Source organism: Giraffa tippelskirchi, chromosome 3 (genome assembly GCF_054371585.1).
Source record: "Giraffa tippelskirchi isolate mGirTip1 chromosome 3, T2T-mGirTip1v1.2.pri, whole genome shotgun sequence".
In the NCBI taxonomy this organism is placed as follows: domain Eukaryota; kingdom Metazoa; phylum Chordata; class Mammalia; order Artiodactyla; family Giraffidae; genus Giraffa; species Giraffa tippelskirchi.
In genome coordinates, this window is record NC_137277.1 from 13,736,777 (window position 1) to 13,750,214 (window position 13,438).

General features: G+C 36.4%; 1 protein-coding gene across 12 annotated transcripts in view; it reads left to right on the forward strand.

The window, feature by feature from the left end:
• EFCAB3 (EF-hand calcium binding domain 3) overlaps nt 1–13,438 on the forward strand; it is a 349,923-nt gene that overhangs the window by 256,622 nt on the left and 79,863 nt on the right. For 11 of the 12 annotated variants that reach the window (XM_081576514.1, XM_081576515.1, XM_081576519.1 and 8 more), the window contains 3 exons: nt 7,119–7,172; nt 7,628–7,732; nt 11,436–11,489. In XM_081576514.1, coding sequence (XP_081432640.1) covers nt 7,119–7,172; nt 7,628–7,732; nt 11,436–11,489 — 213 coding nt within the window. Of the gene's footprint in view, nt 1–7,118; nt 7,173–7,627; nt 7,733–8,038; nt 8,115–11,435; nt 11,490–13,438 lie in introns of those variants that run through there. The other variant, XM_081576521.1, reaches the window with a different exon arrangement.

A 13,438-nucleotide genomic window follows, 5' to 3' on the forward strand; every position in this document is an offset into this window, starting at 1 on the left:
GACCTTTGTTGACAAAGTAACGTCTCTGCTTTTTAATATTCTGTCTAGGTTGGTCATAACTTTCCTTCCAAGGAGTAAGCGTCTTTTAATTTCATGGCTGCAATCACCATCTGCAGTGATTTTGGAGCCCCGAAAAATAAAGTCAGCCACTGTTTCCGCTGTTTCCCCATCTATTTGCCACGGAGTGATGGGACCGGATGCCATGATCTTAGTTTTCTGAACGTTGAGCTTTAAGCCAACTTTTTCACTCTCCTCTTTCACTTTCATCAGGAGGCTCTTTAGTTCTTCTTCACTTTCTGCCCTAAGGATGGTGTCATCTGCATATCTGAGGTTATTGATATTTCTCCCGGCAATCTTGATTCCAGCTTATGCTTCCTCCAGCCCAGTGTTTCTCATAATGTACTCTGCATATAAGTTAAATAAGCAGGGTGACAATCTACAGCCTTGACGTACTCCTTTTCTTATTTGGAACCAGTCTGTTGTTCCATGTCCAGTTCTAACTGTTGCTTCCTGACCTGCATACAGGTTTCTCAAGAGGCAGGTCAGGTGGTTTGGTATTCCCATCTCTTTAAGAATTTCCCACAGTGTGTTGTGATCCACACAGTCAAAGGCTTTGGTGTAGTCAATAAAGCAGAAGTAGATATTTTTCAGGAATTCTCTTGCTTTTTCGATGATCCAGAGGATGTTGGCAATTTGATCTCTGGTTCCTCTGCCGTTTATAAAACCAGCTTGAACATCTGGAAGTTCGCGGTTCATGTATTGTTGAAGCCTGACTTGGAGAATTGTGAGCATCACTTTGCTAGCATGTGAGATGAGTGCAATTGTGTGGTAGTTTGAGCATTCTTTGGCATTGCTTTTCTTTGGGATTGGAATGAAAACTGACCTTTTCCAGTCCTATGGCCACTGCTGAGTTTTCCAAATTTGCTGACATATTGAGTGCAGTACTTTCACAGCATCATCTTCCAGGATTTGAAATAGCTCAACTGGAATTCCATCACCTCCACTAGCTTTGTTTGTAGTGATTCTTCCTAAGGCCCACTTGACTTCACATTCCAGGAAGTCTGGTTCTAGGTGAGTGATCACACCATCGTGATTATCTGGGTTGTGAGGACCTTTTTTGTACAGTTCTTCTGTGTATTCTTGCCACCTCTTCTTAATATCTTCTGCTTCTGTTAGGTCCCTACCATTTCTGTCCTTTATTGAGCCCATCTTTGCATGAAATGTTCCCTTGGTATCTCTAATATTCTTGAAGAGATCTCTAGTCTTTCCCATTCTATTGTTTTCCTCTATTTCTTTGCATTGATTGCTGAGGAAGTCTTTCTTATCTCTCCTAGCTATTCTTTGGAACTCTGCATTCAGATGGGTATATCTTTCCTTTTCTCCTTTGCTTTTCGCTTCTCTTCTTTTCACAGCTATTTGTAAGGCCTCCTCAGACAGCCATTTTGCTTTTTTGCATCTCTTTTTCTTGGGGATGTTCTTGATTCCTGTCTCCTGTACAATGTCACAAACCTCCGTTGATTGTTCATCAGGCACTCTGTCTGTCAGATCTAGTCCCTTAAATCTATTTCTCACTTCTACTGTATAGTCATAAGGGATTTGATTTAGGTCATACCTGAATGGTCTAGTGGTTTTCTCCACTTTCTTCAATTTCAGTCTGAATTTGGCAATAAGGAGTTCATGATCTGAGCCACAGTCCGTTTCCCAGTCTTGTTTTTGCTGACTGTATAGAGCTTCTCCATCTTTGGCTGAAAAGAATATAATCAGTCTGATTTCAGTGTTGACCATCTGGTGATGTCCATGTGTAGAGTCTTCTCTTGTGTTGTTGGAAGAGGGTGTTTGCTTTGACCAGTGCATTCTCTTGGCAGAACTCTATTAGCCTTTGCCCTGCTTCATTCTGTACTCCACGGCCAAATTTGCCTGTTACTCCAGGTGTTTCTTGACTTCCTACTTTTGCATTCCAGTCCCCTATAATGAAAAGGACATCTTTTTTAGGTGTTAGTTCTAGAAGGTCTTGTAGGTCTTCATAGAACTGTTCAACTTCAGCCTCTTCAGCGTTACTGGTTGGGACATAGACTTGGATTACCGTGATATTGAATGGTTTGCCTTGGAAATGAACAGAGATCATTCTGTCATTTTTGAGATTGCATCCAAGTGCTCCATTTCGGACTCTTTTGATGACTATGATGGCTACTCCATTTCTTCTAAGGGATTCTTGCCCACAGTAGTAGATATATTGGTCATCTGAGTTAAATTCACCCATTCTAGTCCACCTTAGTTCGCTGATTCCTGAAACATTATAAAGCAATTATATGTCAATTTGAAAAATAATAAAAGAAAATATTTTGCTGAAACAAGTATAAAAAAGAGTGAAATTAAGACAGTTTTCGGGAAAATGATAAAGGAAAATCTCAACATAACAGCTATGCATTGAGATTAGAGAGAGTATAAAATAGATAACTAAAGAGAACCTACAGAATAGTTCAGGGATCTCTACTCAGTGCTTTGTAGTGACCTAAATGGGAAGGAGGAAATCCAAAAAAGAGAAGGTATATGTATACATACAGTTGATTCACTTTGCTGCACAATAGAAACTAACACAACATGATAAAGCAGATATACTCCAATAAAAATTAATTTTTAAAAAAGGTGAAGGAAATTGTTTAAGTTAGAGCAGAAGAATATTGTCTCCAAAAAAAGTGATAGTCTAGGAACTGGTAGAATATCTAACATTATTTTAACATATTGAGAGGAGATTTTTCAGTTCTGTTTGAGAGTTAGAGATTAATTAACTACATAGACAGGTTGGAAACTAAGCAAAATAAGACATTGTTACTAAAGAACTTATTTGCAGGGTAGAAATAGAGACACAGTAGTAGAGAACAGATTTGTGGACACAGCGAGGGGCGGAGGGGGCGGGGAATGGGAAGATGGGACAAATTGGAAGAGTGGCATTGACATATTTACACCACCCTGTGTAAAGTAGATAGCTAGTGGGAAGCTGCCGTATAGCACAGGGAGCTCAGCCCAGTGTTCTGTGATGACCTAGGTGGGTGAAATGAGGGGTGGGAGGGAGGCCCAAGAGGGAAAAAATATATGTATACCTATAGCTGATTCACTTTGTTGTACAGCAGACACTAACACAACATTGTAAATTAATCTTACGCCAATAAAAAAACTGGAAAAAAGTCAATCGTTAACCGCAAGAAAGATAAAAATTTCAATATGAAAGGAAATGTATTAATAGTTATAACCTATTATGGAATGGGAAGTATCCATTATGTGGCTTAGTTATAATATTTATATAGTCATAATAACGAGCAGTTAATCTTAATTACCAACCCCCAAAAGTGTGATATAATCATAATGGAAAAACAAGAAAGGGCAAAGTTATGGGGGGAAGAGAAAAAATCTCACATTTCACAGAAGAAAGACCATTGGGTAATATCAAAGGCTAGTGACTGATTCTCATGCGAAAGTCTAAAAACAAGAAACTGAGCGGAAAAACAAATATCGTGTATTAATGCATATGTACAGTATCTAGAAAGATGGTACAGATGAACCTATTTGCAAGGCAGCAGTGGAGACTCAGACATAGAGATCAGACTTGTGGACACAGTAGGGGTGGGAAGGAGAGGATGGGACAAATGAAGAGAGTAGCATGGAAAAATAGGCACTACCGTATGTAAAAATAGATAGCCAGTGGGAATTTGCTGTATGAATCAGGGAGCTCAAACCAGTGCTCTGTGACAACCTAGATGGGTGGGATGGGGTGAGAGGTGGGAGGGAGGTTCAAGGAGGAGGGAACGTATGTATACCTATGGCTGATTCATGTTGATGTATGGCAGAAGCCAACACAATATTGGAAAGCAATTATCCTTCAATTAAAAATAAATAAATTGAAAAAAAATAAGAAGCAGACTCAGGTCATCAGTAATGACAAAGCAAAGAGAGAAAGGCTTGTCTGAAGTTCCTTGTACTTTCAAGATTTCGGGTTTTTTTGTTTTTTTGTTTTTTTTACTTTTTTGAGGTTTTGTGAGGTAAGGACACAGAGTTTTTTTCATGGACTGAGTGAAAGATGTACACTCTTGTCTTCTTGAGGTATGTCTAATGTTTAGCAATTCTTTTGTTATTAAATTTTAATTTTATTATATTATGGTCAGAAAATACATTATGTGTGATATTGATCCCTTGGGAATTTTTCTAGGCTACCTTTATTACTGAAAACATGGTCTGTTTTCTTTAGTATTCTATGTGTTCTCCCAAAAAATATACATTCTGTTAGTAAGTGTGCTTAAACATTAATTGTATTGTTCAAATCTTCAATATGTATTTTATTTTTGTTGGCTTGATATGTGTTTCTAAATAGGGATGTAAAAAATCTCCAATTATAATTATACTATTTCTCCTTGCAGTTGTCAGTTGCTGCTTTATATATTAATAGTTGCAGGCCTCATTATTAGGTACATACGTATTTATGGTGAAAATATATTTTGTTCTATTGATCCTTTTATAGATAAATAACATCCTTCTTTATCCTTTGATGTATTTTGCCATAATTCCTATTTAGGTAATAGGATTGCTACCCCAGCTTTCTCTTGGTTCATATCCATGCTGTTATCAACTTTTCTATGTCTTTTTACTCTGTGTCTCTTCTAGACAACATATTATTTGATTTTGTTTTTCAGTATATCTGACAGTTTATATTTTGTAATTGTTGAGTTGAACTCATTTATAATTATTATAATTACTATAACATAGGACATAGTTCTGCTATCATATTTTGTAGTTTGCAGTATTTCTGTTACTTTTTTCAACCTTTATAATTTCCACTATATTCCTTGAATCTTCTTCTGGAAGTTGAAAAGTTATAGTGGTTGTCCTTATTGAGACATATTCATGGCCATTTACCCTAATTATTCCTTAAACTTGTCAATCTATATCTTCCCCCAGTTAAGACAAGGATTTTAGCACACTTTCATGACTGATTTGTCAACTTAACTTGTTTCCTATCCCAGTCATATTGATATTTATCCAGGATGCAAGAGTCAGTTATTATGGATAATATCCTTTCTCTTTTTCTTCTGTACCTAGCTGCGTTTAGTTGCTTAGTCATGTCTGACTCTTTACAACCCCATGGACTGTAGCCCACCAGGCTGTTCTGCCCATGAGGATTCTCCAGGCAAGAATACTGGAGTGGGTTGCCATTTCCTCCTCCAGGGGAATCTTCACAACCCAGGGATCGAACCCAGGTCTCTGGCATTGCAGGCAGATTCTTTACCATCTGAGCCACCAGGGAAGCAATCTGTACCTAGACTTTTTGTAAATCTGCAATGGACTTAACCAAAATATCTGAACATTTTTTCTTGCCATAACTCTTGTATTCTCTCCTACATTTGCTTTACTTATTGAGAGCTTACTTTAAAAGAGTATTTTCAATATGAGTCTCTGTGTGATTAATACTAAACATTGAATACCTGAGAATATTTTTTATTATGCCCTTATACTTAAATAACATTTTGTATGTAAGTTCAAAGTTCTTTCAAATAATAACTGCTCCATTGCCTTTCAGCAATGTTGAGAAACTGTTGAGAAATCTGGTTTTTCTTCCTTTATAGATGAATTACTTTTCTCTTTGAAGAATTTTAGAATTTTACCTTTTTATTCTGTATTTTTAAAGTCACTCTTATGTGTTCAGGTTAGGGCTTTCTTTATCTCCTCTATTTTAACCTATATGAGCCCTTCTAATATATGGTCTTTAATCTCTCTCTGATCCTGGAAATTTTAATTCATTACTTCTTCAAATAATTTCTCTTTGCTATTTTTATTATCTCTTCTTTGGAATGCCCATTACCCAAAGATTAACACTCTTACTTCTATACTCATATCTTGTAACTTTCCATTTTCTACTTTTTTATCCTTCTTTGCTATCTTCTGAGGGTTCCTCAATCTGGTCGGACAGCCCACTAATTAATTTTTCAGCTCTTTTCACTGTACTCTATCTCATCTGGGCTTCCCTGGTGGCTCAGATGGTAAAGCATCTGCCTACAATGCGGGAGACCCGGGTTCAATCCCTGGGTCGGGAAGATCTCCTGGAGAAGGAAATGGTAACCCACTCCAATATTCTTGGCTCGAAAATCCCATGGATGGAGGAGCCTGGTAGGCTACAGTCTGTGGGGTCTCAAAGAGTCGGACACGACTGAGCAACTTCACTTTCTATCTCATCTACTATATTTCTGTATTTAAATGTTTTATACCTAATCTTTTATAACTAGTATTTCCATTGATTCTTTTTATACTTTCTTATTCTTATTACATTATCTAATATCTTTTAATGTTTCACCCATTGGTCCTTTAACTGTGACCTCTAGTAAGCCTTCCAATGTAGGCTGTAAAACCACACACACACGCACACCAGTACAGTTTTCCATTTTCCAAGAGATTTTGCTGTGACTTTTCATTTAGTTCCTAAAATCCAGTTTTCACTCTTATTTCAGTTTCCTCCAGGGCTGATTTCTAGAGAGGGAGTCAAATATCCATGCTAGTTCTCCATCTAAAATAGAAATCAATCTTTGAATTTCTGTAAAATATGAAGCCTGTGATGATAACAGATGACATTTCACTAAGGGATTTCTTTGCAAAAGAGTTTATTCTCATGGGCTTGTCAATGAAAATATCTAAAACAATATCCATTTGATGTCACATGAAAATATGGAGAAATGTTCAGTACCACCATTCCAAGACAACCTGTCATCATCAGTTGTTTTAGCTCAGGAATCAGCTACTATTCATTCATTCATGAGTCTCACAATATCTGATGCTATCCTTGGGAACATTAATATGCTTGAGCTTAAGCAGAGGAGTAGAAAAGGAAAAATCAGATGAAAAAAGAGAGTGAGAGATGATAAAGGTGTGGCAAGGTACCACTAATAATTGTTTCATTTGTCAAAAAAAAAGTGAGTCGATTTACTATCTTAATAGTTTTCCCCCATTTGTCTCTTAGTTGGCATATAAATAGAAAAAATGAGTAAAATTATAAGAATGTTCTTTTTTTAAATTTCCGGGATTTTGAATTATTTCAGCTAATTTCATCAATTACTGTATTGTTCCTTATGTTCCAGCTGCTGGAAAGTTGTACAAACATAAGCTGCTGGATGGCATAAAGTCTCTCAAAGGTGAGCGAAATTGAGACTCCTCATGTTTTGCACTTGCTTTTTTAAAAAATCATGTATTTTTTTGGTGGTGAAAAATTGTCAGTATAACATGTTCATTTATTAAGTGTTTTTGTCTCATCATTTACTGGTTTGAACATAACCAGCTTTGAAGAAATTATTTTTGTTTCTATCATTGCATTTTAAGTTCTATTTTCTGAATATAACTATAAAGGCAGTTTCTTACCAGAATTCACCAGACTTGCCTAATTTTTTAGTTTCTTCCTTATAAATGTTGCATAAGAACAATAATCAAATCCTCTGGACAAAAATGAGGAATAAGTTCTGTTCTTGATTCTTGAATAACTTTCTTGTTCCTTTGATTTTTCACTCTCTAATTAATGGCATGGATATGTCTAGCACTTTTCACTTAGTCATTATTGTTTGTTTTTCTCATTCCCATTTTATTTTTACCTAAGGAGTGGATCTTAATGTTAATAAGCTGGACTCCTTCATGGAAAATATGGGCTTTAAGATTGAAGAAGAAGAACATAAAGACCTGGTAAACAACTTGCCCGTGGATGGTGAGCTGCTCCTGGTGAAATTTTTGATTCATATATGAGAATTGCTGAGAGTATGTTTGAAATTGTGCAGATATACTAAAAAACAAGAGATAAGGGCCCAGTCCTCAAGAACGCATCAATTTGTGCAGTGGACCTTATTGAGTGCCTAATATACATAAGCTATTAAAAATATAAAAATGAAGGATGATATACATAAGCTACTAGAAATATAAAAGTGACAGTGTCCTCTAAAAGTTCACAGTCTAGTAAAAAGGTTTGCGTGTTAACAAGTCCTCATAATGGCTATGTGGTTGTGTTATAATAATAAAAATATTTTCATTAAGATTCTAAAGGAGGGAAAAGCTAAGTTTGCCAAGAAAAGGATCAGAGAAAATTTTATCAGGTATGTAGAAGTTCTTCATTAAAAAAAAAAATCCTAGATGAGGAAAGCAGTGCATGAAAAAGCATAAAATCATGCAAAATCACATGGTTATGGAACTAGCAAGAATTTCTCTATGGCTAGAATATACATTTCATGTCATAAAGTTGCAGAAAACAAGCTGAAAAGGAAGGCTGCCAAGACTAGAACCTTAAACCAGACGTTAGAGCTTTAGCCTTCTTTCTGTTATTTTGGTAATTTGTGCCTTTTCTAGGAATTTGCCCATTTCATCTAAATTGTCTAATTTGTTGACATGAAGTTATTCATAGTATGTGTTTATAATCCTGTTAATTTCTGTAAAGTTAGTATTGGTTTCCTGATTTTAATCTGTCTTATCTCTTTTTATTTGGTTAGTCTAGCTAAGAGTTTGACAATTTTGTTGATCTTTCCAAAGAGCCAACATCAATTTTCCCTGATTTTCTGCTTTCCATTTTATGGATTTCACTTCTAATCTCTATTATTTCCTTCTTTCAGTTTACATTGGATTTAGTTTGCTCTTTGTTTTATAGATTCTTAAAATGAAAATTTAGATTATTAATTTCAGATTTTTCTTCTTTTCTAACATAATTATTTTCAACTGTAATCCAAAAATTTTGATATGGTTTCCTCTTCATTCAACTAGAAATACTTTCTAATTTCCCATTGTAATTTCTTTTTTTGATCCATGGGTTATCTTAAAATGTGTTTTTAATTTCCAAATATTTGTGTATTTCTTAAATTTCCTTCTACTACTGATTTTGAATTAATTCCACTGTAGTCAGAGAACATACTTCCTGTGATCTCAGAACTGAATGAGACTTTTTTATGACCTAGCATAATGGTATATCCTGGAGGATGTTTTATGGTTGATAATATTGTCTGTTTTCTTTATTCTACTGTTTTTCTATTTAGGTGTTCTAGCCATTATCAAAAATTTGATATTGAACTCTCCAATTATTTGTCTGTTTCTCCCTTCAATTTTAGTCTTCATTCTATAGGCAGTAGTGTATCTAGAATATTTCACTTTTGGAAGTCAGTGCTAATGGCAACATAGAGGGCACTATTGAAAAGAAAGACTCAAATTTAAAACATATTGCAGTGTTCCAACAAGAGATGATAAGGGCCTGTGCAAGTGAAGTGAACTTAGTGATGGATTAGTCATCATGGACTGATTTGGGAAACATTTTAGAATTAAAATGAATAGGACTTAAGTGACTGATTACATGTGAGTTATGAAAAAGAAGAAAAATTTTAGAGTCTTCCCTGGAGGTCCAGTGGTCAAGACTCTACACTTCTAATGCAGGGTCCATGGGTTCTATCCCTGACCAGGAACAAAGATCCCACATACCATGTGGCCAAAACTAATAATAAAGTTTAGCTTTAAAACATTTTTTTTAGGAAGCAGACATTTCCTTGTGACTAAATCATAAATTGTATCATAGCCAATTTGAGAATTCAGGAAAGATTCAGGTTATAATATCAAAAGAATAGTTTTAGTTTTACACATTTTGAATTTGAGATATCTATACAACTTTGAACTAGAAATATCTATAAGATGTTTGGAAATGAATACTCTAATAATTTATCTTACTTGTCTTTCCCTAGGAAGTTAGCTGTCCACAGATTTAGCAAAGTTTAGCATTGTGCCAGAGCACTGAAAAGATTATTAGCAGACCAAAAGGAGAAGCAAAATAAATAAATAAATAAATGGAGGGAATATTTGATAAGGAAAGTTTGAAAATAAGCAAATAGAATGAGGAGGAAAGTAGTCTTAAGAAAAAGACAGGGAAAAATTTAGCTAGGATGAATTCTTAACTACCAGAAACAAGTTCAAAATGAAGAAATAATTCCAAAATAATTTTCCTTTATAACTATCACACCTAGCATATGTTAGAGTAACTTCTAATAGTGAGACCCACAAGTATCCACTAGGAAGTTTTCAAGATAACAAACCCCTTTGAGAAAAACAGTAAAAACCTGGGCTTTATCCCACTGGCTCTACTGATTATATGGCATTATGGAAAGAATTTGAAATTTGGAATAAGATACAGACTTAAATCTCAGCTCTGTCTGTGCAAGATTGTTCAAATTAATCCCTCTGAGTCTTAGTTTCTTAAAAAAAGAAGAAAAATGTAATAGCTACCTTTCCTAAATGTTGTACATTTCTAGGATAAGGCCTAACACATAGTAGGCATTTAATAGTAGATTTTGTTACTAGTAATTATAATGACCCATATATATTCATGCCGACACAATGCCACTTAACTATGCTTTTGCTCTGGCCAGAGAAATGGAAATTTTCCACAGAATAGTTTTTTCTTTATTACTGGAAATAGATAGTTTCCCAGTATTTTTGATCTGCCTATAAAAGGATGTAGATATATTTTATTATCATATTTTCCAGGTATTTTAAACATTACTAGAATGCCACAACAGTGATTTTGGTCATGGGCATATCAGCCAACCCCTGGAGTACCAATTCTAGGTCAATGAGCCCACGGGAAATAACATTAGAGACCTGTTTCAGGCTATTCATGAGTCTTCCGTAGGACTAACTGAAATACATGAGAACAGACAGCTTCCTGTGAGACACTGATCATCCATCAGGCTGTTCCCTCTAAATACCTAAATACCCCCATTTAAAAGGAAAATACAAATAAAGATTTTTAAACTGCTTATTAAAGTTTAGTCAGATTGATCAAAGCTCTTTTTTTTTAATACTGAGTATGGGTAGTGCCTGAACACAGCTAAGTGTTACCTGTGGATTGAGCAAAAAAAGTAAGTTGTTTTGGTTTGGTTTGTTTTGGCCACGTTGCATTGCATGCAGGATCTTAGTTCCCCAACCAGGTATCAAACCCATGCAGTGGAAGCATGGAGTCTTAACCACTGGGCTGCCAGGAAAGTCCCCCAAAATAGATATTTTCAATTTTCCAAGTCAAATCTTTCCTACTTGAGCATTTGCCCCTTTTAAGATGCCTATCAACCTTATCATCAATAAAAAAAAAAGAATTTTTCCAGATCTGAAAGTAGAGAGGGTGACTTTTTAAATGTCAGTCCAGCATTCTACCATGTAGAGTTTGTCTTAATAGAATAAAAGTGAAGTTGGAAGTGTGAGTTAAGTATCCTCTTTATAATCAAGAGGTTTGTCTTTCCACACTTTCCATTTGGAATGAAAATAGGATAAAACTCGAAAGCAAACCATAACATTTGCTGAATTTCATGTTTTTCTTCAGAGTATAACTTATATCTGTCTTCTATTTCTCTCTTTTATTGTCTTTATGCATAAAAATCTGTCTTCTCTTACAGATGAGGGGAAAGTAGATATGAGTGTGGTAATGGATGAAGGAAACTTTTTTACAGGTAGGTTAGATTTTTATTAACTCATTGTTAAGCATCTACTGTATTCCAAGTGTGGATCCATAAAAACCAACCTTACAGGAGCTTATGTAGTTGGGGCAAGGAAAAAACTATAAATCAATGCAATAAAATGCTATAGGCGCTTTGTTTAAAACCTATACAAAGCAAAGAAAGAGCAGAATGGTTGCTTGAACCTGAGGAGGAGAAACTAGTGAGCGCTTTACTAGTACGGGCAGCAGTGAGCTGATCCTGAAAGGTGAGTCACTTTCGCCAGACAGACAGAGTGGGATGGGCAGAACTTGTGGCTGTTGCCTTACGTGGCAAAAGACCAGGAATGTGGAAATGTGATTAAGGATGATCTGGAGATGGAGAAAATATCCTTGATTATCCAGCTGACCCTAAATGTAATCAGAAATATCCTTAGAAGAAGGAAGCAAAGTGAAATTGATGACAGAAAAAGTAGAAGGCAACGCAGCAATGGAAACTATATGCTATACTGCTGACTTTAAAGATGGAAGAGGGGTCATGAACCAAGGAAAGTGGCCTCTACACATGGAAAATGCAAGGGAACGGATTCTCTCTCTAGAGCCCCCTGAAGGAGCCAGCCTTGCTGATACCTTGATGTTACCCCAATGGGACTGACTCAGACCTCTGACCCCCAGAACTGCACAAGAAACAAATCCATGTTGTTTTAGGTCACCAAGATTTTGGTAATTTGTAACATACCCACACAATTGCACTCATCTCACATGCTAGTAAAGTAATGCTCAAAATTCTCCAAGCCAGGCTTCAGCAATACGTGAACCGTGAACTTCCAGATGTTCAAGCTGGTTTTAGAAAAGGCAGAGGAACCAGAGATCAAATTGCCAATATCCTCTGGATCATCGAAAAAGCAAGAGAGTTCCAGAGAAACATCTATTTCTGCTTTATTGACTATGCCAAAGCCTTTGACTGTGTGGATCACAATAAACTGTGGAAAATTCTGAAAGAGATGGGAATACCAGACTATCTGACCTGTCTCTTGAGAAACCTGTATGCAGGTCAGGAAGCAACAGTTAGAACTGGACATGGAACAACAGACTGGTTCCAAATAGGAAAAGGAGCACGTCAAGGCTGTATATTGTCACCCTGCTTATTTAACTTCTATGCAGAGTACATCATGAGAAACGCTGGGCTGGAAGAAACACAAGCTGGAATCAAGATTGCCAGGAGAAATATCAATAACCTCAGATATGCAGATGACACCACCCTTATGGCAGAGAGTGAAGAAGAACTAAAGAGCCTCTTGATGAAAGTGAAAGAGGAGAGTGAAAAAGTTGGCTTAAAGCTCAACATTCAGAAAACTAAGATCATGGCATCTGGTTCCATCACTTCATGGGAAATAGATGGGGGAAAAGTGGAAACAGTGTCAGACTTTATTTTTTTGGGCTCCAAAATCACTGCAGATGGTGATTGCAGCCATGAAATTAAAAGATGCTTACTCCTTGGAAGGAAGGTTATGGCCAACCTAGATAGCATATTTAAAAGCAGAGACATTACTTTGCCAACAAAAGTCCATCTAGTCAAGGCTATGGTTTTTCCAGTGGTCATGTATGGATGTGAGAGTTGGACGGTGAAGAAAGCTGAGCGCCGCAGAATTGATGCTTTTGAACCTGGTGTTGGAGAAGACTCTTGAGAGTCCCTTGGACTGTAAGGAGATCCAATCAATCCATCCTAAAGGAGATCAGTCCTGGGTGTTCATTGGAAGGACTGATGTTGAAGCTGAATCTCCAATACTTTGGCCACCTGATGCAAAGAGTTGACTCATTGGAAAAGACCCTAATGCTGGGAAGGATTGGGGGCAGGAGGAGAAGGGGCCGGCAGAGGATGAGATGGTTGGATGGCATCACTGACTCGATGGACATGGGTTTGGGTAGACTCCAGGAGTTTGTGATGGACAGAGAGGCCTGGCG